Source organism: Brassica napus, chromosome A3, assembly GCF_020379485.1.
Source record: "Brassica napus cultivar Da-Ae chromosome A3, Da-Ae, whole genome shotgun sequence".
Taxonomy (NCBI): domain Eukaryota; kingdom Viridiplantae; phylum Streptophyta; class Magnoliopsida; order Brassicales; family Brassicaceae; genus Brassica; species Brassica napus.
Window position 1 is genome coordinate 6967047 of NC_063436.1, and position 22959 is coordinate 6990005.

The 22959-nt window shown below is 35.8% G+C and overlaps 7 protein-coding genes and 1 non-coding gene across 12 annotated transcripts; 5 read left to right on the forward strand and 3 right to left on the reverse strand.

Moving 5' to 3' along the window:
* Window positions 1-2360: 2360 nt before the first annotated feature.
* Window positions 2361-4329, forward strand: LOC106386868 ((+)-neomenthol dehydrogenase). The gene is made up of 4 exons (XM_013826683.3): window positions 2361-2871; window positions 3039-3297; window positions 3489-3683; window positions 3775-4329. Exons 1-4 carry the CDS (start codon window positions 2789-2791, stop codon window positions 4168-4170), a joined length of 933 nt encoding a protein of 310 aa, XP_013682137.1. The 5' UTR covers window positions 2361-2788; the 3' UTR covers window positions 4171-4329.
* A 463-nt stretch (window positions 4330-4792) lies between these two features.
* On the forward strand, window positions 4793-6564 carry LOC106387909 (chromophore lyase CRL, chloroplastic). 4 transcript variants are annotated; one of them, XM_013827849.3, is made up of 9 exons: window positions 4793-5173; window positions 5261-5310; window positions 5388-5448; window positions 5524-5559; window positions 5628-5678; window positions 5761-5853; window positions 5923-6027; window positions 6117-6209; window positions 6315-6564. In XM_013827849.3, the coding sequence occupies exons 1-9, from the start codon at window positions 4994-4996 to the stop codon at window positions 6456-6458; spliced, it is 813 nt and encodes a 270-aa protein (XP_013683303.1). In that variant the 5' UTR covers window positions 4793-4993; the 3' UTR covers window positions 6459-6564. The 4 variants fall into 4 exon arrangements, with proteins under 4 accessions (XP_013683303.1, XP_048630251.1, XP_048630254.1 ...); XM_048774297.1 differs by having other exon boundaries at window positions 4809-5173; window positions 5388-5559; XM_022715609.2 differs by lacking the exon at window positions 5524-5559 and having other exon boundaries at window positions 4813-5173.
* BNAA03G13370D lies at window positions 6479-7529 on the reverse strand. The gene is made up of 4 exons (XM_013827850.3): window positions 7177-7529; window positions 7025-7083; window positions 6813-6930; window positions 6479-6726 (listed from the first exon to the last, which is right to left on the reverse strand). The coding sequence occupies exons 1-4, from the start codon at window positions 7392-7394 to the stop codon at window positions 6648-6650; spliced, it is 474 nt and encodes a 157-aa protein (XP_013683304.1). The 5' UTR covers window positions 7395-7529; the 3' UTR covers window positions 6479-6647.
* Window positions 7530-7628: 99 nt separating this feature from the next.
* Window positions 7629-7712, forward strand: TRNAY-GUA. The gene is given in 2 exon segments: window positions 7629-7665; window positions 7677-7712. It is a non-coding gene; the product is annotated as a tRNA-Tyr (tRNA).
* A 356-nt stretch (window positions 7713-8068) lies between these two features.
* On the reverse strand, window positions 8069-11037 carry LOC106387908 (protein tipD). The gene is made up of 8 exons (XM_013827848.3): window positions 10761-11037; window positions 10300-10693; window positions 9918-10074; window positions 9780-9824; window positions 9288-9453; window positions 8821-9188; window positions 8556-8738; window positions 8069-8465 (listed from the first exon to the last, which is right to left on the reverse strand). The coding sequence occupies exons 1-8, from the start codon at window positions 10929-10931 to the stop codon at window positions 8330-8332; spliced, it is 1620 nt and encodes a 539-aa protein (XP_013683302.1). The 5' UTR covers window positions 10932-11037; the 3' UTR covers window positions 8069-8329.
* A 2247-nt stretch (window positions 11038-13284) lies between these two features.
* Window positions 13285-15449, reverse strand: LOC106385356 (protein MHF1 homolog). Its single transcript, XM_013825289.3, has 5 exons — window positions 15324-15449; window positions 14442-14653; window positions 14141-14212; window positions 13736-13816; window positions 13285-13647 (listed from the first exon to the last, which is right to left on the reverse strand). The coding sequence occupies exons 1-5, from the start codon at window positions 15377-15379 to the stop codon at window positions 13490-13492; spliced, it is 579 nt and encodes a 192-aa protein (XP_013680743.3). The 5' UTR covers window positions 15380-15449; the 3' UTR covers window positions 13285-13489.
* A 458-nt stretch (window positions 15450-15907) lies between these two features.
* Window positions 15908-20372, forward strand: LOC106387907 (chaperone protein ClpC1, chloroplastic). 2 transcript variants are annotated; one of them, XM_013827846.3, is made up of 10 exons: window positions 15908-16251; window positions 16602-17181; window positions 17336-17451; window positions 17549-17668; window positions 17750-17935; window positions 18029-18244; window positions 18337-18554; window positions 18649-18724; window positions 18804-18893; window positions 18981-20372. In XM_013827846.3, exons 2-10 carry the CDS (start codon window positions 16608-16610, stop codon window positions 20172-20174), a joined length of 2790 nt encoding a protein of 929 aa, XP_013683300.1. In that variant the 5' UTR covers window positions 15908-16251; window positions 16602-16607; the 3' UTR covers window positions 20175-20372. The 2 variants fall into 2 exon arrangements, with proteins under 2 accessions (XP_013683300.1, XP_048630275.1); XM_048774318.1 differs by having other exon boundaries at window positions 16246-16299.
* Window positions 20373-20556: 184 nt separating this feature from the next.
* Window positions 20557-22618, forward strand: LOC106387906 (probable hexosyltransferase MUCI70). The gene is made up of 6 exons (XM_013827845.3): window positions 20557-21005; window positions 21084-21280; window positions 21367-21543; window positions 21612-21767; window positions 21876-22152; window positions 22245-22618. Exons 1-6 carry the CDS (start codon window positions 20663-20665, stop codon window positions 22481-22483), a joined length of 1389 nt encoding a protein of 462 aa, XP_013683299.1. The 5' UTR covers window positions 20557-20662; the 3' UTR covers window positions 22484-22618.
* The last annotated feature ends 341 nt before the right edge of the window (window positions 22619-22959 follow it).

Sequence of the window (22959 nt, forward strand, 5' to 3'; positions counted from 1 at the left end):
TTTGTATTTATGATTTAGAAATTAGGATAACAAGAATATTTGAGGATAAATGAGTATTCTTTGAGAATTTTTCATCAGTATGTTGTAATTTCAAATAATTTTCTTAAAAGCTGCTATTTTTGGAAAGTTTTCATTTTTTTAGAGTAATACTGTGGATTTAGGTTTTGTGATTTAGAAGATTTGTGGATATATGAGTATTTTTTAATAATTTTTCATCAATATGTTGTATTTTGAAATAATTTTCTTAAAAGCTGCTATTTTTGGAAAATTATCATTTTTGTAGAGAAATATTGTAGATTTGAGATTCTGATTTAATAATTAGGGTAACAAGAGTTTTTATTGATATATGGGCATGTTTGTAGAATTTTTGATCAATAGATTGATTTTTTAAAATAAATTTTATAAAAACTGCTATTTTGAGAAATATATCATTTTTGTAGAGAAATATTGTAGATTTGAGATTGTGATTTAGAAATTTAGATAACAAGATTTTTGTTGATGGATGGGCATTTTTTTATATATTTGATCAATAGGTTCTATTTGTAAATAAATTTGGGAAAGTTATCAATTTTGGGAATGTTATCAATTTTGTAGAGAAATATTGTAAATTTAAAATTGTGATTGAGAAATTAGGATAACAAGAATTTTTGTTGATGGATGATATTTTTTAGAATTTTTGATCATTATGTTGTGTATTTTAAATAAATATTCCTGAAACTGCTATTTTAGGAACGTTATCATTTTTGTAGAGAAATAATGTAGATTTGAAATTATGATTTACAAATTAGGATAACAAGAGTTTTTGTTGATAGATGAGCATTCTTTTAAAATGTTTGATCAATAGGTTGCATTTTCTAAATAAATTTTATAAAAACTGCTATTTTGGAAAAGTCATCATTTTTGAAGAGAAATATTGTAGATTTGAGATTGTGATTGAGTAATTAGAATAACAAGAGTTGTTGATTGATGACATTCTTTTAGAATATTTGATCAATAAATTCTATGTTTAAATAAATTTTCTATAAACTCCTCAAAAGGTTTTTGTTGATAGATGAACATTCTTTTAGAATTTTTGGGCAAAAGGTTGCATTTTTTAAAGAAATTTTCTAAAAACTGCTATCATAGAAAAAACTTTACTTTTGTAGAGAAATATTATAGATTTGAAATCGTGATTAAGCAATTGGGATAACAAGAATTTTTGTTGATAGATTGACATTAAGAAATTTAAGAAATTTATATTTTTTGTAGAAAAATATTGTAGATTTGGAATAGCAATTTAGAAATAGGATAACAAGAGCTTTTACCATAGATGAGTGTTCTTAGATACAGTATACAAAGTAGAAATATTATATTATAAAAAAAAATAAATAATAAGTAAATATACATACAAAAGAAATAAGTAAATATGCAATATAAAAAATAGATAAACTAAATTAAATATCTATTTGAAAAATGTATAGTAAAATAAACAATAAGTAAATATATAATATAAAAATATTACATTAAACATCTATTATAATATTAGAATATGTAAATATAAAATATAAAAAAATAAGTAAATATATAATATAAGAAATAAAAAACTATACTAAACATCTATCTGAAAAATTTATAATAAAATAAATAAGAAGTAAATATATTGTATAAGAAATAGAAATATTAGATTAAACATCTATCATAATATAAAAATTTGATATAAAAGCAAAAAAATTAGAATAAGTAAATATACAATATAAGAAAAAATAAATAATAAGCAAATATACAATATTAGAATAGGTAAATATTCAATATAAAAAACAAACAATAAGTAAATATACAATTAAGAAATGAATATAAATAAATTAACCATCTCTCTGAAAATATGTAGTAAATAAATAATAAGTAAATATAAAATATAAGAAATAAAAATATTATATTAAACATCTATCGTAATATTATAATAATTAAATATACAATACAAGAAAAACTAAACAATAAGTAAATATATAATAAAAGAAATATAAATATTACATTATATATCTAACATAATATTATCATTTGATATAAAAGAAAAAAATGGAATAATTAAATATACAATAAAAAAATAAACAATAAGTAAATATACAATATTAAAAATGGAAAAACTAAATTAAACATCTATCTGAAAATGTATAATAAAATAAATAATAAGTAATATAGAATATAGAATATGAAAAATAAAAATATTACAGTAAATATCTATCATAATATTAAAATAATAATAAACAATAAGTAAATATACAATACAAAAAACAGAAAAACTACATTAAACATCTATCTGAAAATGTGTATTAAAATAAAGTGTGCTATGTTTATGTGCCAATGTGAAATCTATATTTTTATACAATGTGCAACTGTAGGTGACTTTGATTTGAAAAAAAAAATGGGATTAAAATAGTAATCTATTTTGATATGTTGATAATCATTATAGTTTTATGATCAGAATTTTTGGAATAGTAAAAATGATTGACAGGAGGTAGTACTAGTATATATGAAAATCAGAGATTGAACCAAAATGCACAACTGAATCACTCCAGGCTAATTCTACTCCCATTAAAAAAAAAAGACTTGGATCTAAAAATAGATTCACTATGAATTCGAAAATGAGAGGCCACACAAAACTCACGCAAATAGTGGAGAGATTGACCTTTGATCCACAAAAAGGATGAGAAGAATCTGCCAGAGGGAGATGAAAAAGTTTGGTCATGCATATTCAGATTGAAGAAAAAAGAAAGAGTCGTAAAACAGAGATAAAAGAAAGAAGACAGAAATGGTTGGAAGCAAGGAGAAACGAGACAAGAGACTCCAACAAGTCTCTCTCCTTCGTACTATTCCTTACTCCGATCACCAGAGGTATCTTCTTTTTAAGATGACTTTGTCGTTTTTGTCTTGTTTTTTTGGTGAACCATTTTATGTTTTGATCTTTAATCAGAAGTTATGATTATATTATGTCATTTAGGAGATTCATTAGATATTTTTGTTTTTTTTCTTGAATATGCTGAAATAAAAATTGTTGTTAGGTGGTGGACCTCTGAAACTGTGGCGGTGGTAACAGGTGCGAATAGAGGGATAGGATTTGAGATGGTGAAACAATTGGCTGGACATGGCTTAACTGTTATTCTAACATCTAGAGACGAGAATGTAGGCGTCGAAGCCGCTAAAGTGTTGCAAGAAGGTGGGTTCAACGTTGATTTCCACCGCCTTGACATCTTGGACACTTCCTCAATTCAGGACTTCTGCCAATGGATTAAGGAAAAATATGGATTCATTGATGTTTTAGTAAGTTTGATCCCATTATAACATTTTCTTTCACTTTGGTTATCTAAAAATCAGGTCTGAAATTCAACAAGATTTTTTAAAAATCAGTGCATTCAAAAAATCGTTTTTAGCACTGTTTAAACAATCTGCTAAATGGCGTTCGATTTCTTGAACATTGATTAAAAACTTGATGATGTGCTTTTTTTTTTAAGATAAACAATGCAGGTGTAAACTACAATGTTGGAACACATAACTCCGTAGAGTACTCTCATATGGTTATATCTACAAACTACAATGGGACAAAAAACATAATCAAAGCCATGATTCCATTGATGAGACAAGCTTCTCCAGGTGCTCGTATTGTCAACGTCACCTCGAGGCTTGGTAGATTAAAAGGCCGCCACAGTGTACATAATAATATTTAACTCTTTCGTTTTTTTCCTCTTCTAACGTTATGTTAGCAACAACAAATTATTATGATTTATTCTTCTTGAATAGAAACTCGAGAACGAAGCGGTGAGAGCGAAGCTTATGGATGTGGACTCTCTGACAGAGGAGATCATTGACGAAACAGTCTCTGAGTTTCTGAACCAAGTGGAAGAAGGAACGTGGGAATCTGGAGGTTGGCCACATTCTTTCACAGACTATTCCGTCTCGAAAATGGCGGTGAACGCATACACTCGAGTACTAGCCAAAGAACTATCTGAGAGACCAGAAGGAGAGAAGATATATGCAAACTGCTTTTGTCCCGGTTGGGTGAAAACCGCAATGACCGGTTATGCGGGGAATATCTCAGCAGAGGATGGAGCTGACACTGGAGTCTGGCTTGCATTGCTTCCTGATCAAGCTATCACTGGAAAGTTCTTCGCTGAGAGACGTGAGATCAGTTTCTAATGAGAAAAATTGGATGGGACTTGCTTCTTGTTTTCTTACTCGTTTTTTAAAGTTAGTTTATAGTTAATTGTGGAAGATATAAGAATTGATACTTGATATGAATAAAAGTTTTACCCCTTAACATCGTTAGTTTTCTGCATTTATGATATTTTTTCGTTTTGTATATGTTCTTTAGTGTTTTCACCCATTGTTTTCTTTGATTTATAAAGAATAATAATACTTAAAGATCTATGTTTCAAGAATTCATTCTGTAACTTATAAATCTTGGGATAATAATTATTTTTTGCTTAGAAGAACCAATACGAAATAAGACCATTGCAATTAATTTTCATATCAACTCTTGTATCTTAATGCACAATCAAATTCTTTCTTTAAAAACATGAAAATTAGTTTCATCATATTTTGACATAAACCTAATTGGATTGTTGGAAAGACAAAGAGTTGTTGAAATGAAGAAATTAATTATCCCTCAAACTTTTATTAGTATGAGGTTTTCTTTTCTTTTTATATAAACTTTTTTAGTTTATATATGTTCATTGTGATATTATAAAGACTTTTCTTTGATTTCCGAAGAATGAAAAAATATATTAAGCTCATGATATGTTCACTATCCTTTTGTACTTTCTATAAATCTTAGGCTGCATTTATTTTTGAAAAATAAACAAACGAACAGTCCCTTGACCAATTAACGAACTGCCTCTTCTCTGCAGTTTACCCGTGGCAATCAATCTCACCACTGGTTCCATCGTAATCGACACATCCTCCTCTTCTCTGCAGTTTTTTTTCTGATCGGCAAAATTGAACAAAATCGATAAAGGTGTTCATGTGTACCGGGTCGGGTTCGGATCCGGAACCAAGCTCCAACGGGTGGAGCCGAGCTCGTGGCGTCGTGGTTAAGACACTGGTCCTGATCGGAGGCGCTATTCTCCTCAAGCGTCTAACTAAATCCACCACTCGTAGGGATCACGCACGCGTCGTCTCTCGTTCTCTCACCGGAGAGAAGGTTTTAAAATTTCTCAATCCCCAATGCCTTCTTACTACACTTAAACGTTTCTTCCCTGATTCTTCTAAACTCTTGATGGTTTTGAAGTTCACGAGGGAGCAAGCTTCAAGGGATCCTGAGAATTACTTCAACATAAGGTTCTCGTTATTTAATGTTTTTATCTCTAAAGTTTGTGTTGTGGAATGAATCTGAGTTTGAATTAGCTTTTTGGCAGAATGATGAGCTGTCCAGCTGCTGAGATGGTTGATGGTTCACAAGTCTTGTATCTCGAACAGGTACTTGAAAGTAACACTACATTGATTGATCCATGTATGTTCACTTGTGTCATGTATGATTGTGTTCTTCTTCAGGCGTTTTGGAGGACTCCTCAGAAACCCTTTCGTCAAGTAAGCAGTCTTGTTTTGATTCCCGTTTGAACTAAAGCTAAAGTCTTTATTCGTTGTTACGGTTCCAGAGATTATATATGGTCAAGCCGTGTCCTAAAGAGCTGAAATGTGATGTTGAGGTGAGGTTATGAGCTGTTGTGAATCTTTTCTTATGTATTACAATACAGTATTAAAGTATATAAGCAATGTTTGATGCACCAGGTAAGTTCATATGCGATTAGAGACGCTGAGGAGTACAGAAATTTCTGTGACCGCCCTAAGGACCAACGCCCACTTCCTGAAGAAGTCATCGGTGTAAGTCTTTTAAGGGTTTTTGAGTCAGTAGAGATCGCTGGTTATAACAATGTTATCTAAAACTAATAGGACATTGGAGAGCATTTGACAACTATACACCTCAGTTGTTGTGGCCGTGGGAGACGTTGCTTGTACGAAGGCTCAACTTCACCCGGTGGATTTCCAAATTCATGGGTACTGCTCTTATTAGCAAAAGCCACTATCTCTAGCTTTTTAAACTCTTCCTGTTCTTCCTCGCTTGAAGTTTTGTTCTCCGATTGCAGAATGGGGCTAGCTATTGTACCTCAGATCTTGCAGTTTTGAAAAACAATGAGATACACCTCTGGGATCGTTGCTTTGATGAGAATCAAAACCAGGTTCATCCCATCTTTCTCACTCTTATCGAATTGCTGCTATTACTAAGAAATGAAATCTCATAAAGCTTACATAATAAGTGGGACTTTGGCATTGGGACATTGCAGGTTTGGGGACCAAAACAAGGTCCATACGAGTTCAAGCCAGCGACATACTCAAGCATCAATGAGAGCCTGTCTTCTTTGAACATACTTTATCAATCTTCAATCGATAGACCAATACAAGGATCACTCATCTTGCAAGACTTGTAGCCATTCTTTTACCAACCCCCTTTGTTCACACTTGTCTTGTATTTCATTTCCAACAACATTGAATACCGTTTTTGTACATATATAGAAATCTCAACATTTTACTTCATTTATAATGTCTAACAACAACTCAGAGAAGACATGTTAATACAAAACGAAACAAGAATGTAGCTAGCCTCTTGATGCAGCAGTTCATGCGGTACTGTTGACATAGAAGTAAAGAGCTGCTAAAGCTAGAACCCCAACAGCAATTGCTATAGGCAAAGCCTTCCTGCGTGAGATTACCATAAGATAGAAAAAAAGTTATGAATGAGAGTGGCAATAGATGTTAAAAAAAGGAGAGTGTTTTTGTCTTACCCAACGGCTTCGTCACGTTGGAGCTCAGCTTTTCTAGCCTTTCTCACATCCTTGTCGTTGACGTTCTTGCTCACATCAGGCATGTACGGTCTGAACCGCCGTTTAGGAGCAGCACACACTGCAAAACAGCCAACATTATAACACCGTTCAAAACCAAAAACAGTTCCTATAAAGAAAAAAAAACTGGTCAACATTCTAAGTAGTCAACATACCTGGACAGAAGTAATTATCAGGCAACTTATCGAATGGAGTTCTGTCATTGTATATATACCTGTGAATCAATAGAAAGAGATGATGATGATGATGATAAATGAACTTTTATATGTTAGAGAGAGAGAGAGGAAAGAGAGGGACTGAAAGAGACCCGCAATCACGGCAGATATAAGCTTGCTTGGAGGAGACACGCATGGAGAATCTTGGAGCAGAGGAGGGTGACGAAGATTTCGAAAGAGACTTCTTCTTCTTGTCGCCGAGTATCCTCAACGAGTAATACGGCAAGAAAGACGATCTCTGGAGGTTTGAAGTCACTGGAGTCGGTTTGCCGGCGTAAAGCGTCGCCGGAGGAACGTACATCGTCGCCATTGAGAGAAGTAAGTGTGGTTGGTGGGATCAGTGGAGACGAGAGAAGATAAACGTGATGATGAGAGGAAGAGTATAGAAAGAGCGAGAGGATGTGGAAGAGTGTGTGCTCCTCACAAGCCCATTTCTCATTAGCCACGTCACAAAGTTTAGTAAAGTTTTGTTTTTAAACGTTGCTACGTAATAATAGAGGACAATATAGTTTATATAATAAACGAGACACAACATTACATCAATCCGACCTTAGCTCAGTTGGTAGAGCGGAAGACTGTAGTAGTTGCTGTAATCTTTAGGTCGCTGGTTCGATTCCGGCAGGTCGGATTTTTTTATTTTATTTTGTAGCATGTGGTCATGACAAAATAGTTTATTACTTGTTACTCACTTACTAATAATCTTTACAAGAACACAACCCATCTTCAAATCAAACCCTATGAAACCTTATCCAATCCCACATTGTAATCACTGATTTGATCCAGCTGTGGAAATCACTAAAACATCCTTATATATTCCTACCCAAACTGTACTCTCTCTTTATCATAAGACTCTCAATGATTAGTTTTGTGTTAGTGACACCAGGAGACATGAGAAGAACCAAATAAGAAACCTGCCAGCATGTTCCGTATCCGACCTTAAAGATCTGACCATGTCCTTGAAGAACACATTTGGGAACATCAGAAAATTAAAAAAAAATTGTGAAATCACAACTACTAGAGGCAGAGCACAGCAGTAAGGTTAAATAATCATTTATAGAACTGAAATTAATAGGAAGATCAAGACAAGCTTTCAATTCAGTTCCCCATGTAAATGATGTTGATGCCTGTAAATAAGAATTGGTTTGTAAATCTATTTGAATTTGTAATGATAACTAAGCCAACATTAAGCTTACTATACTGAACCTTGATTAGTAAAAAAGAAACATATGAGATATCTCAGAGTGGTCATGAAATCTTGTGCAGACCAATGTTGAGATCAGAAGATATGGAGATAAGAAGTGGCTGAGAGTAATGCCATTCCGCTTTAAACACTCTTTTCTGATGAGCTTTTATTGACTGCGTCGGTTTACGAGAATTGTACCTTTACAACAAGCCAAGCAGAGACAAACAATACTCTTAAAATCACAATCCAATACTAAATCCACCAAAGATAATGTTCACTTTTTTTTACCTGATGTCAAAAAGATGGATAACCGGGTCAGCTGAACCGGAGGTGATGTATAAACCATCAGGAGACCAAGACTGGTTTATCAAAGCTGATTGTGATTCACTACTGTCTTGCTTCCAACCAAACGAATGAAGCTCCGTTCTCCTTAATCTGATATCAAACAATCTAAGCTGTTTCTCCGGTTCCCTGTCAAAGATTCTTACATTAGTAAACTCACAATTTTTTAAAAAATTAATTAATTTTTTTTAAAATAAAGTTTCTTCTTTACCCGGATTGAACCATAAACAGATTGAAGTCACAAGGGTTGGAGAGAACGCTCATGCATTTATACTCTATCTGATGCTTGTAGTCTGCTCTACCAACTTGAACATCAAACCCGTATATTCTCTTGTCTGCTCCAACCGACAAAACGACGTTCTTGTTCCTCATCCCATCAACTCCCATCACAGCGGCTGAATGCAGATTCCTGTGTAGAGTTTTCGACTTCCATTTGTTTTCTTCATCATCATCACTCTCGTTCCATAGAACAACGGCGTGATCACTCCCTCCCGTTACAAAGCATGTGTTTTCCCACGGCATGAACTTTATGTTGTTGATTATCCCTTTCACGTGTGGTTTATTCTCCAGGAAAGTTACCTTTTAACAACACAAAAGAACAAAATACTTAAGTTTTAGTGACTTTCCACAAAAAAAAAACAAAATACTATTTTGTGTGTGTGTGTTGGTGTTTGTTACCCCGCGGGTCTTGTTCAAATTTAGGATGGATATCTGAGAATCACCATCGTCTGCAGTGTATACAGAGAAAAGGGTGTGCCCGGATGGGTGCCAGGCCATGTCTTCTCCCCATCTTCTTTGTTTTTGAGATAAACAGTCCGTGGTACTAAGCAATGATGCAGCCAATCTGCAAAACCGCACAAAAGAATTCGTTCTGTTTACTAAGTAAACTAATCCTTCTAGTTGGTATAGTAACCAATATAGACAGCAAAAAGATACTCAACCATTAAGAAATAAGAATACAAAAACTTGAGTGAATAAATATGCAGAGATACTGATATATATATAATTCTTATCAAAATCTGAGGCCATAAACCTAAAAAAGACTGGTCCCTAAAGAAAGTAGCTACAAGTCATCAGTTTTATCAAGCACCACAAGCATCCTAACTCCTAAGTTAGTCCCAAACTAATATCAACAGAGAGAGTGACTAAAGTGGTTGGGAAAAAACGAACCTTCCAGGTTGGAGTTGCCATAAACTGACCATGCCATCCAGAGAACTTAATGATATACATAAGGAAAGATATCAGATTCCAGAGTGTATATTGCAAATACAATAACAGCAGACTTAATGAGTCTTGTAGTCTTTGTACCTTGTTGCAAACAGCTGCTCATTTACAGGGCAGAGAATCAAGCTTCTTAACTTCCTCTTGTGCTGACTGGAGATTTGGTTGCTAGAATTACACTTGATTGTAGTTGGTGAAGAGTTTCTAGCTATAAACCGAATCACCTCTTTATGCTCCTTTTGCTCTGCCATAAAGGGACACAAATATTCAGACCAGATTTTTTTTTTTTTTTTGAGACAAACCCCATACTCCCCAGACCCGAAACCATATCATATAATATTAGTTTCGTGCCAACAGTCACTCGAACCAGAGACTTCTAACACAATTGTCAGTTGAGCTAACGATCTCTGGTCCGACAAGAAGTTTAACATAGCAAAAAGGACGAACATGTAATGTTAAAAGAACTTACCGAACTTCCTTTTCGTCCCTCTATCCCGATCTCTGCTAGCTTTAAGATTAGGACTATCACGAGAAGATGTTTGTTTCACAACAACAGTTTTGGACTTGGAGTTGGAGATACTGTCACGAGAAGATGTTTCAGGCTTTTGCTTCACAACAACAGGAGTGTTGGTCTTGGACTTGGAGATACTACTATTACTTGTAGGAAGAGAGGAGTTATGATACTCTTTCCTAGAAGGAGTAACGTTTCTTGTAGATTCATCATCATTAACATTTCTCAAAGTCTTTAATGGGTTCTCTTTCTTTGCACTACTAACAGATGGAACCGAAACTCCATCATCATGACCACGAAGGTTAGCTAGCTTAGCTTTTGAATCTCTCAGACTTCTTTCTGCTTCAATAAGCTGAGAAATCCCCCAAAATCAATTCAACCGTTCCCAGAGAGGAAAGTTAAAAGGGAAGTAGACAAACCTTGGCTTGGTAGTTAGATATGTGATGCTTGAGACGCTCTGTCTCAGCTGAACGGTGCTCTACTAAAGCGACAAGGGCTTGTTCCTGCTCTTCTCTGCAACCGACATTATTACCTTCTTCTTCTTCTTCTTCTTCTTGTCTTTTCGATTTGGGTTTCTGAAGCTCGCTCATTTCTAATTCTTAAGCTTAAAACGACAAAAGGGGATCTGATCGTTCGTTTCTCTTGTCTGGTTTTCAACAAGATACAGGCTTCCCTTTCATTGGTAGCAATAGAAACAGAATTTTAGTTTTAAATTAAAAAAAGGTTAAATAATGAAATATGCTATTTTTAGACTGGATGGTAAATACTTTCATGGATATATCTCTGGGCAATTGTGTCTCAAAAATAGCATTAGAAATAGAAAGTCACAAAAATGACATTCATTAAAGGGTAAAATATCTCTAATACCCTTGGTTTTAAATTAAATAAACAAACAAAAATAAAAAAATAAAAATAAAAATAAAATAAAAAAAAAATTTTATAGTTTCAGATTATATGTTTTCAGATTCGAAATTTTTATAATTTTTTTTTGAAATTTTTTTTCGAATTTTTTTTTATTTTTTTTTTTTGAAACTGTTTTTAAAATTTTTATTTTTTATTTTAGTATTTATTTTTTATAAAATTTTAAACCCTAATTCCAAAACCCCACCCCTTGACTCTAAACCTTAAGGTTTGGATTAATTAACCCAAGGGGTATAAGTGTATATTTACCTCTTTAATGAAACCTATTTTTGTGACTTTGAACCTTGAGTGCTACTTTGGGAACAAAAACTTGGTTTGGTGCTATCCTAGTCTTTTTCTCTATATCTCTTCCAATTTAATGTCAAAATAATAGTATCTCTTAGCATTAATTTTATTCTTACCTAGGACATATTTCATCTTTGCAATATATTTCTAGTTTGTTTTGTTTGATTTTTAATTAATTTGTAATTAAATCAGGTTTTCTAATTTAAGTTTTGTTTTCTGATTAAGTTTTCAACTAAAATCGGATCTAATTGTTTTCAGAATGTTTAGTGACAAAACTCATCAAAAAAATTAAGGAAAAATCGGCAAAATATGACAAAATTAAAATATATATGTTCCTTTATACATTAGCATTAATGGGCCAATGTTAGACATAATTATTTTCATAATTATGAAAAATATATATGTATATCAGAAATATGAAAAAATACTTTATCATGAAAATATTTTACATCTTTTAATATACAAAAATTTAATTCCAAAAAAAATTGGATATGTTGATCAAAATTTGTTAGAATGTATGTTATAATATTTTTATAAGGATAACGTTCTAAATTTTATAAAAGTTATAATTTGTATTGTAAACTTTTCTCTATAATCTATCTAAATATATAATACGTCTACACCATTTCTAACCAAATGTCTTTGTTATTTATAAAATAATATATATTTATATAGACCATAGAAAATATATATATTGTAGGCTTTTTATTACACTGTAGAAAAATCTAAAGTATGTCAACTTGTGTTATAGCTTTTACTCTATTATATATCGTAGATAAGAACAACTAGTTTTTATATGTATGTTATATTCTAAACATGGTAATTTATATTCTAACCTTTTGTCTATCATGATCTATCTTTTTAAAATATGTATTTTAACTTTTTTGTCGTCTATGGCTTTTTTAGAATATGTATTATATATTTTCATATACTTTATGTTTTATCTGAGAAAATATAGAAAGCAAATCCTAACTAATTTTATACAAATTTATCTTGTTTTGTCTTTGAGTTATATTGAATCATGCTGAATTTTAATTATATTTCGATTGAACGATTTTCTTCTTTTCTTCTTTTTCTATAATTCCTTTTTCAACAAAATCAAATGTTTATATCTATATAACATGTTGTGCTCGGAGACAGGATGTGAATAACGAGTGGAGATTATAAAGAATAACGAGGTAGATTATTCACCTTAGAATCGAATACTATGTTAAAGCGGAGAGAACGTCTGAAAAAGCATTGGTGAGAACGCCGATGAGATCGCGAGAGATATTACCAAAGAATCACTTTAGTCTAATTTTTCCGTAAATAGACAGATTGTAAAGAGGCGGAGTAATCGAGAGAGATGAAGATTCTTAGATTTTCTGATATTTTTAATGAAAATTAGATATGGAAATATTATTAATTTAGAGGTTAGTAAAATTATGCTATTTATTAATTATAGGGTTAATTTCGTATTTATAAAAGCAAAGATACATTGAGATAAAAGCAATGGACTCAAACGATATGGGAACAAATCATTTTTCAATATGGCCCAATTAACCATTTTTTCTTATTTTAAATCAGAAGAAAACTGTTGACTAGTATTTTGATGTTTTTAAACAACTTACAAATCAAATATCTGTCACCTTCCATCAATAGTATATGTCACCTTCCATATATAATTCTATTTATTTTGGATAGAAAAAGTGAATGGGTCATAATTGATGAGTTTTTATCACTAAAGACGTTGTAAAATGCAGAAAATAGAAAATAGATTCACAAGAGATATAAGCATAGATTCTCTAAATATACGTAGCCTACTAATACAGTATACATTAAGGAGTTAAAAGTAAGAGAGTTAATGAAAAAGTCTTGTATAAAATTGCAGAAAAACTTGCAGGACATTTAAGAGCTTCTTCACCAAGCTTTGTATCTAAGATGTTATTGTAGGAGTGAAGATTTAGAGATCGGTGGTGCGAACAGGAGCATTGCTACTACTGGCTTTGTCATCTTTCTTGGTAGACACTTTCTTGCGTTTCCTCTCAGATTGTGGCTCCTTTGCCTTTAGCTCATTGCACAATGACCTCAAAGACGCAGCTAAGTTATCGTTCCTGTGCGCTGAAAACTCCAGAAAAAAAAACATATATGAGACTCATAACGAACATGAAGAACATTTGTGAGAGTAACAGGGAGAAACAGTTAATACCGGAGAGAACAACATCGTCCATATTGACAACTTTGCGTCCAGCATGATGAGCAAAGAGTTCAAGGTCCTTTGCGACATTCTCTGTTGTTTAATAAAAAATAAGCAAAAACTTTTAGACTAAAAACTGTTCTATAGACTCAGAAAATACGATTCCTTTTCCTCTAGCCTTCTACAAGAGTTTTAGCATACAAGCATCAACCACACAACATGCTCAAGGGAATCTCACTATGTAGGCCAGATATGTTGAACAAGATTCGTTTTATTTGGCGTTTCACTATCAAGAGAACCCTTCTTCAACACTGCTCAATTCCACAAGCAATAATGACCAATCTGTATTCCCCTGAAGCTATGATTAAGATTTGAAATGAAAGCTTTTTAAATTAAGTTAAGAGAGACAAAACCTACCTGCATATTTGAAGGCTAGATCGGCCACGCATGCTACAACAGGTCCTGCTATCTCCATCCCACTTTTCTTTGCTGCTCCAAAAAAAAAAACTAAAATTGATTCATCAAAAAACTCTACAGGGAGATCAAAAACCCCCAAATCTAATTCGAGATCCAAGTAATCGATTCAAACATTTTAGTTAATGATTATCGGACGAAGGAAATGGGAAACATCGATTCGAATCAACACATATGGTGAAATCAAAATTGAAATTTGGAGAATCGATTGAAATGAGAGATAGAGAGAGAGAGAGAATATAACCCTCGGATTCGGCGATAGAGATAGCGGAGAGTCTGAATCGGTCTCTGATGAGATCGTCCATGGAGTCTTCTTCAACCATTAGGTCTTCCTGGACATCGCTTACGTCCATGGCGTTAGCAAAATGAGCTTTAGGTTTTCGCCTGCGTCCTTCCGATAACAAAGGGGGGAGATTTTTACGCGGGAATACAAGACACAAAGCGCACCGTTTTAATCTGACACGAATACAAGATAGTATAAAACGGAGTGTTTTATTTTATTTTGACAAAGTCTGCTCCCCTGACAGTAGGCTTGGAACGGATCCGGATATCCAAAAAAATTTGGGATATCCGGATCTGGATTTGTGAATTTAATATCTAGATCTGGATTTGTGGTTTTCGGATATCCGAATTTCAGAAATTCGTTCTGATATTCTATTATCCGCTAATATCCGGATCTGGTTCCGTAAAAATAATTAAAAATAATATTTTTTAAAAAAAAACTAATTTTTTTAATATAATACATAGATCAAATATTTATAAATATATTTATATATGTCTATAATATTGTAAAAACTAAAATATAATATTATAAGATTAGTTCATGTATAAAATATGGACGGATCCAAGGTTTTACTATCCGGATATGGATCTGGGCTTTTGGGATATTCTATTTTCAAAATGGATCTGGAGTAGATTTCGGATCGAATCCAGATGTCGGATAATAAGTCTCATGCCAGCCTGACAGGATATAAAGCGCACCGTTTTAATCTGAATAGAGCCACGGGAATAGAGTATATAGCCCGGAGTGTTTAAATTGGGTTGCTATTAAATTAAAAGACCAAAGAACATACAGCCCACTGTTTTGGCAGAGTATAAATGGGTGGCCCAACAAGAGATTACTTACACTAAGAGCCCATAATAATGTTTAAGGGATTTGATTCTTCCTTTCCTACCAATCATGGGAGTATTTGAGTGCTCACCTTGCCTCTCTCTAACTTTATCTTAAAACTGAGTATAGGTTTTTATTTATGTTGAACAAAAAAATGATTTTTATTTTTATTACACATGTGTGTCAGTCATTATTGGTCTAAATACTGAAAGATATTTCCATATATAAAATGAGGTTGGATATAATCCATGTCACGCCCCTCGACTTCTAAGAAAATGAGTGGACGAACGAACAAAAGTGGTAACGTCTACATAAATGGAAAAGGAATAATCAATATGAGAAAAATTGATGTCGTACACGCAAGCTCTAACATAAACGTAATTGACAACTGAGTCCTTTGTCCAGATGCATTAAGACACCGATATTAGGAGGGCATAATAATCATTTACAATAACCACTCAGCTGAACGTCACGTGTCTCGATCTTAGACTCTTTGAATCGGACGGTGGTGAGTCTTTATGTAGCGAAATTCTCTTTTGGCTGTTCACCAAAATTGGTTTAGCTCTTTACCGACAATGTAACCTCTGTTTTCTTGGTTCACATTTTATATTAAAGTAAATTATGTATTTTAGGTTCGCGTTATTCAATTATATATAGAAATTTCACTAGATTGACCAAATTACTGAGTTTATCCGTCAATTTGCGGGTCGATTAAAAACCGGTCGGTAGATGACCTAAACCGAACCGGTAAGGATGTCGGTTTAGCTCCTGATATTTTTCAGTTGTATAAAGAAAAAGAAGAATCGAAGAGAGAGAGAGAGAGATAAGATAGGGTGAAGAGTAAAGCACATCCATCTGTTTTTTTTCATTTCTCTCTCTCTATCTCTCTCTCTTCTCTTCATCTTATCGTCTTCGTCGACCTTTGATCCTGCGTTCGGTTTAGGTGAGGGGACTTTTTCTTAAAATTCGTGTATTGGATCCTCTCAGAGAGGTTCTTAGTCGTCGGTGGTGCTTGCTCTTGAGTTTTATTTACGTAATTGTCAAACCTAGGGTTTTATGTTCTATCGAGTATTGATTTGAGCTAAGTCGAATTCGATTTCCTGAGCTTAGTTGTGTGTTGAGACTTCACTTATCTAAAGTTCTTTACTTTTTAATTTGATAGTATCTGAATTGGTCTTTTGTAGTCTTGAGCTTCATTTGATAAAATGATGTATGAGTCTAGCTGTTTCTTCAGGCAGAGTCATGCCTTGTTTTAAAATATATATACTAACTGCTTTATCTTGATTGATTTAGGAAGTCATGGCTATGGCCACAAGGGTGATGTCTCAATCTACTCCACTGTCTTTAGCCTGTTCCCAGAGGAATGCTCCCTCTCGTGGATCTGGGACCTCAAAAAGGTCGGTGAAAATGATGTGCACTCAGCTACAAGTGTCTGGCACAAGAATGCAAGGGTTTCTGGGATTGCGTGGGAACAATGTCTTAGACACTCTAGGGAGATCCCGTCAGAGTTTCGGTGGTAAGGTGCGGCAGGCAATGAATGTGCCCAAGGGGAAAGGTAGCCGGGGTGTGGTCAAAGCCATGTTTGAGAGGTTTACTGAGAAAGCTATCAAGGTTATTATGCTTGCTCAGGAGGAAGCTAGGAGACTAGGCCACAATTTTGTGGGAACCGAACAGATTCTTCTGGGTCTTATTGGTGAGGGTACTGGAATTGCTGCTAAGGTTTTGAAATCCATGGGGATTAACCTAAAGGATGCACGTGTGGAGGTTGAGAAGATTATTGGAAGGGGCAGTGGGTTTGTTGCTGTTGAGATCCCGTTTACTCCTCGTGCAAAGCGTGTTCTTGAACTCTCACTGGAAGAAGCTCGCCAACTCGGTAAGTACTTTCTCTGTAGCTAGTGTTTTGCTTTAATCTTTTGCGTCTGTATCTGGAATCTATGTTGACTATAAAGTGTATTATGTTGTATTACTGATCCAGCTTAGAGTAAATGTTGCCCCTGCTGTTAATAACATCTTGTGTGAAATATCAGGTCACAATTACATCGGTTCCGAGCACCTTCTTCTTGGGTTGCTTCGTGAAGGTGAAGGTGTTGCTGCCCGAGTCCTTGAGAATCTAGGAGCAGATCCTAGTAATATTCGCACTCAGGTAAAGTAGTCATCTCTGAGATAGAATGATATTTTCGTTTATATATTTTGAACTGATAGTACAAAGCATCAATAACTTAATTGAATTGGATGGCTAGGTGATACGCATGGTGGGTGAGAACAATGAGGTCACTGCTAATGTTGGTGGAGGAAGCGGCAGCAATAAGATGCCAACTCTTGAAGAGTACGGGACAAACTTGACGAAACTGGCTGAGGAGGTACTTACTTGTCGTACCATAACTGTATGTTGCAGAGATGATATAATTTGACACTTGCCCAAATATTTTGTTTCACTTCAGGGTAAATTGGACCCAGTTGTTGGTAGGCAGCCGCAAATAGAACGTGTCGTGCAGATTCTTGGCAGGAGGACCAAGAACAACCCATGTCTTATTGGAGAACCTGGTGTTGGTAAGACAGCTATTGCCGAAGGACTAGCGCAGCGTATTGCCAGTGGAGATGTTCCTGAAACTATTGAAGGGAAGAAGGTAAGGACAAGTCCTACTTGTTAGTCTCGTTGAAAAGTTTGCCACTTAGCAGTTTAGAGTAATCTGATCGTTCTGGTGTTTTCTCATTTTCAGGTTATAACACTTGACATGGGTCTTCTCGTTGCTGGAACGAAATATCGTGGAGAGTTTGAAGAGAGATTGAAAAAGCTTATGGAGGAAATTAAACAGAGCGACGAGATCATCTTGTTTATCGATGAAGTGCACACTTTGATTGGAGCAGGAGCAGCAGAAGGTGCAATTGACGCAGCTAACATTTTAAAACCCGCTCTCGCTAGAGGTGAATTGCAGGTAATCATTATGTTTGATCCGATTCACATGACAACGCTCTTCACTTTGTAATTAATTATCAATATTAACCATTCTGTTCTAAATCACGGCAGTGCATTGGAGCGACAACATTAGACGAATACAGGAAGCACATTGAGAAAGACCCTGCATTGGAAAGAAGATTCCAGCCAGTGAAAGTACCTGAGCCTACTGTGGATGAAACTATTCAGATCCTAAAGGGTCTGCGAGAGCGTTATGAAATTCATCATAAGCTTCGTTACACTGACGAGTCTTTAGTAGCAGCTGCACAGTTGTCATACCAGTATATCAGGTAGCTGATCTCTCAAATACTTAAAATAGCTTCAGTTTTAGACTTTCTGTTGATGGTGTCGCAAGCGTTACATCTGATTGTGATTTTATTACAGTGATCGTTTCCTACCTGACAAGGCAATTGACTTGATCGATGAAGCTGGTTCTCGGGTTCGACTTCGTCATGCACAGGTATGGTGAATCATATGCCAGGCGCCTTTTAGTTACCATTTCCATTTTTGATAATTATCTGACTTGCTCGGTTATGTAGGTCCCTGAGGAAGCTAGGGAACTTGAGAAGGAGCTTAGGCAGATAACAAAGGAGAAGAACGAAGCTGTCCGTGGCCAGGACTTCGAGAAGGTACACACATACCGTTTATATTTATTCCTTTCATAATTGTTTTACATGTTATAAATGGAGCTTTATGAGATGTAAATTTCATTTCAGGCTGGGACTCTACGGGATAGAGAAATTGAACTCAGAGCTGAGGTATCTGCAATCCAAGCGAAAGGCAAGGAGATGAGCAAAGCAGAGAGTGAGACTGGTGAGGAAGGTCCTATGGTGACAGAGTCAGACATCCAGCACATTGTGTCTTCATGGACTGGTATCCCTGTAGAGAAGGTATCAACAGATGAGTCTGATCGCCTCCTCAAGATGGAAGAGACCCTCCACAAACGTGTCATAGGCCAAGATGAAGCTGTCAAAGCCATAAGCCGAGCCATTCGCCGTGCACGTGTTGGACTCAAGAACCCTAACCGTCCAATAGCCAGTTTCATATTCTCTGGTCCTACCGGTGTCGGGAAATCAGAGCTTGCCAAAGCTTTGGCGGCTTACTACTTTGGATCTGAAGAAGCCATGATTCGTCTAGATATGAGTGAGTTCATGGAAAGGCACACAGTCTCGAAACTCATAGGTTCGCCTCCTGGATACGTGGGTTACACCGAAGGAGGTCAGCTAACAGAAGCAGTTAGACGCCGCCCTTACACAGTCGTTCTGTTCGACGAGATTGAGAAAGCCCACCCAGATGTTTTCAACATGATGCTTCAGATCCTCGAAGACGGTAGACTAACAGACAGCAAAGGAAGAACAGTGGACTTCAAAAACACGCTTCTCATCATGACATCAAACGTCGGAAGCAGTGTGATTGAGAAAGGAGGAAGACGTATTGGTTTCGACTTGGACTACGACGAGAAAGACAGCAGCTACAACAGAATCAAGAGCCTTGTGACCGAGGAGCTGAAACAGTACTTCAGACCGGAGTTCCTCAACAGGCTTGACGAGATGATTGTGTTCAGACAGCTAACGAAGCTGGAAGTGAAGGAAATTGCAGACATACTGCTACAGGAGGTGTTTGAGAGGCTGAAGAAGAAGGAGATTGAGCTTCAAGTGACAGAAAGGTTCAGAGAGAGAGTAGTGGACGAAGGTTACAACCCGAGCTATGGAGCGAGACCGTTGAGGAGAGCCATCATGAGACTTTTGGAGGATAGCATGGCGGAGAAGATGCTAGCGAGAGAGATCAAGGAAGGAGACTCGGTGATTGTGGACGTTGACTCTGAAGGTAAAGTGACAGTGCTAAATGGTGGAAGTGGCACTCCAACAACATCCTTGGAGGAGCAGGAAGATTCTCTCCCCGTTGCTTGAAATAAAAGGGGAAGTGTGTTTCTTCTCTCTTCTTTTGCTTTCCCCCCTTGAACGAATTAATGGCAAGAGAAGAGTCTCAATGAGATACTTGTGGGGGTTTCGTAATATACATTCTCTATATATGTAACCAATGTAATGTATAGATGACATTGTGTAGCTTCTATTTCTCAATGCTTTAAGGACTTGCTTTGGTACCAATGTTTGTGTCAATGGGTTTAGAATTAAGATGGATTGGTTTCTGTGTGCCAAGCGAGAACAGACTTTTAAATCTGTCGATGTGAACCGAAGTCATAATCGAACTAACTAAAATTTTCGGTTTGGTTCGGTCTGGTTCAGAACCGAAGTTATACGGGAGAGTAGGACGTGACCTGGTCTAAATACATAGAATTTTATTCGAGTGGCAAGACAATGTTCTAAACTAAAACTAAACACTCTTCTCCACCCGTGTTCATCGTCGGGCATCAAGCAATTCAGCATAAACACACACAATGTTAAGCAACAGCGTATCAATCTCAATGTCGGACGACGACTCCAACGAAACAAACCGGATCCGCCCAAGTCGAACCCGTAGAAAGCGGAAGAAACCGGGTCACCGAACCACCTTCGGAGAGCTTCCACGCTACTTCCTCAGGCTTCTCCTTAGATACTGGATCATCTTGGTTCTCCTCCTAGCCCTCGGTTTGCTACTCTTCGAATCAACCAGGATCGGAACCAAATCAGAACACAGCCAGCTGAAAAAACACAATCCAGATTCGAGCGGAAACAAGAAAAACGAAGGAAACTTGAATCGATTGGATCCCACGACGAAGGTTATCGGTGGTGTTAGGCAACGTAAGCTCTCTCCCTCTATAATTCAACATTAATTGAATCTTCTGCTATTGATAGATGATTTTTGTGTGTGTTATTAAGGTTGTTTAAAGCTTCTGCCTCCTGAAGAGCTAGAACATCTTGATATCTTAGAGCGTATAGACTCAACCTCTCCGGTTAAGAAACTTGTGTACCTAACCGGTACAGATTCATCAAGCTCTCCGGTTCGTGGGAATGGGACGCGTTTTAATTTGTTTACTGGGAACCAGAGTTTTGCTGAGAGAGAGACTAGTTTTCAGGTCATCACTTGGTAATAACAACTTGGGTTTTCCCCCCGTTATTGTATGGTTCTTGATGCTGAATATTGTTGTTGGTGTTGCATTAGGTGAGTGAGACAGTTTCAGTGCATTGTGGGTTTTTCAATGAGAATGGTGGGTTTAGGATTGAGGATGAGGATAAGAAGTTTATGCGGAGTTGTCAAGCTGTAGTATCCACGTGTGCCTTTGGTGGTGGAGATAACCTTTACCAACCTATTGGAATGTCTAACGCATCAACTCAAAAGGTTCTTCACTGCTCTTGATCACTTCTTTTGGTTTTGTGCATTTAAATTGTGTGTTTTTGTGGATGCAGGTATGCTACGTTGCGTTTTGGGATGATGTTACACTGGCAACACAGGAAGCAGAGGGTCATAAGATTGGCGAGAATGGTTACATTGGTAAATGGCGAGTTGTGGTCGTTAAGGATCTGCCTTTTATGGACCAAAGGCTCAATGGAAAAATCCCAAAGGTGTACCCACTCATCTGCTTCACTTACACATGTTGTTCTGTGTTTCTGCTTGTATCTCACTCACTAGTGATATTGGGTTTTATTTAATGAATTTATATTGTTTGTTAGATGTTGTCTCATCGCCTTTTCCCGGAGGCCAAGTACTCGATTTGGGTAGACTCCAAGTCCCAGTTTAGAAGGGATCCACTGGGCGTGTTAGATGCTCTTCTTTGGAGAACAAACTCGGTGCTCGCCATTTCAGAGCATGGAGCTCGAGGTAGTGTATATGACGAGGCGAAAGCTGTCGTCAGGAAACACAAAGCTACACCCGAAGAAGTCCAAGTGCAGATCAATCAGTACCGGCGTGACAAGTTACCAGAGGATAAAAGATTCAACGGGAAAAAAGGTAAAAAACAACTCTTTTTTATGATCTCAGTGAGGATGAAGTTTTGTGACAACAAGTAGTGTTTTTATGTGTGTGTGTTTTCAACTTGACAGCTTTGTCTGAAGCCTCTGTGATTGTGAGGGAACACACACCACTGACGAACCTTTTCATGTGCCTCTGGTTCAATGAAGTGGTACGCTACACGTCGCGTGATCAGTTGAGTTTCCCGTACGTGTTTTGGCGATTGAGAGTTCTTAAGAACGTCAATATGTTCCCTGTGTGTACACGTAAAGATCTCGTCAACAGCATGGGTCATGTACGCAAGGCAAAACCGTTAGAGTTTAGTCTATAAAGTTTTCTCTTAACTTTCCAATTTCAGTTTATATATAATCATTTTGTGTGTTAGCTAGTCTAGTGGATACATAGAAACTGAACCGGTATTTATCAGAAATGAAAGCGAGCTACAGTTTAATTTCGGCAATTTAAAGTTGGTGTGGTATGCTTGCTTCAATGGAAACTCCTCGTTCAACATATGATGGTAAAGACTCCCTTCGGGCGAGAGTATCTCGTTGAACATAATAATAAGTCTCTTTGAACCTGGATCGGCTGAAGACTCCTTCTCATTTAGAGTCTTTTCTCTTGTTACTCTAATTGAGTACTAATCTTTCACAGGTACGATAATTGATTTTCCAATCAGTCAATATTGATCAGTGGGGAGAGTACATATTCTCTTGTGTAAATTTCCAAGTCTGCAAGTAATAGGCACTCTAACGGAAGATTCTCATTGAAAAAATTTGAATGAAAACATGTTCATTTTTTTTTTTTTGC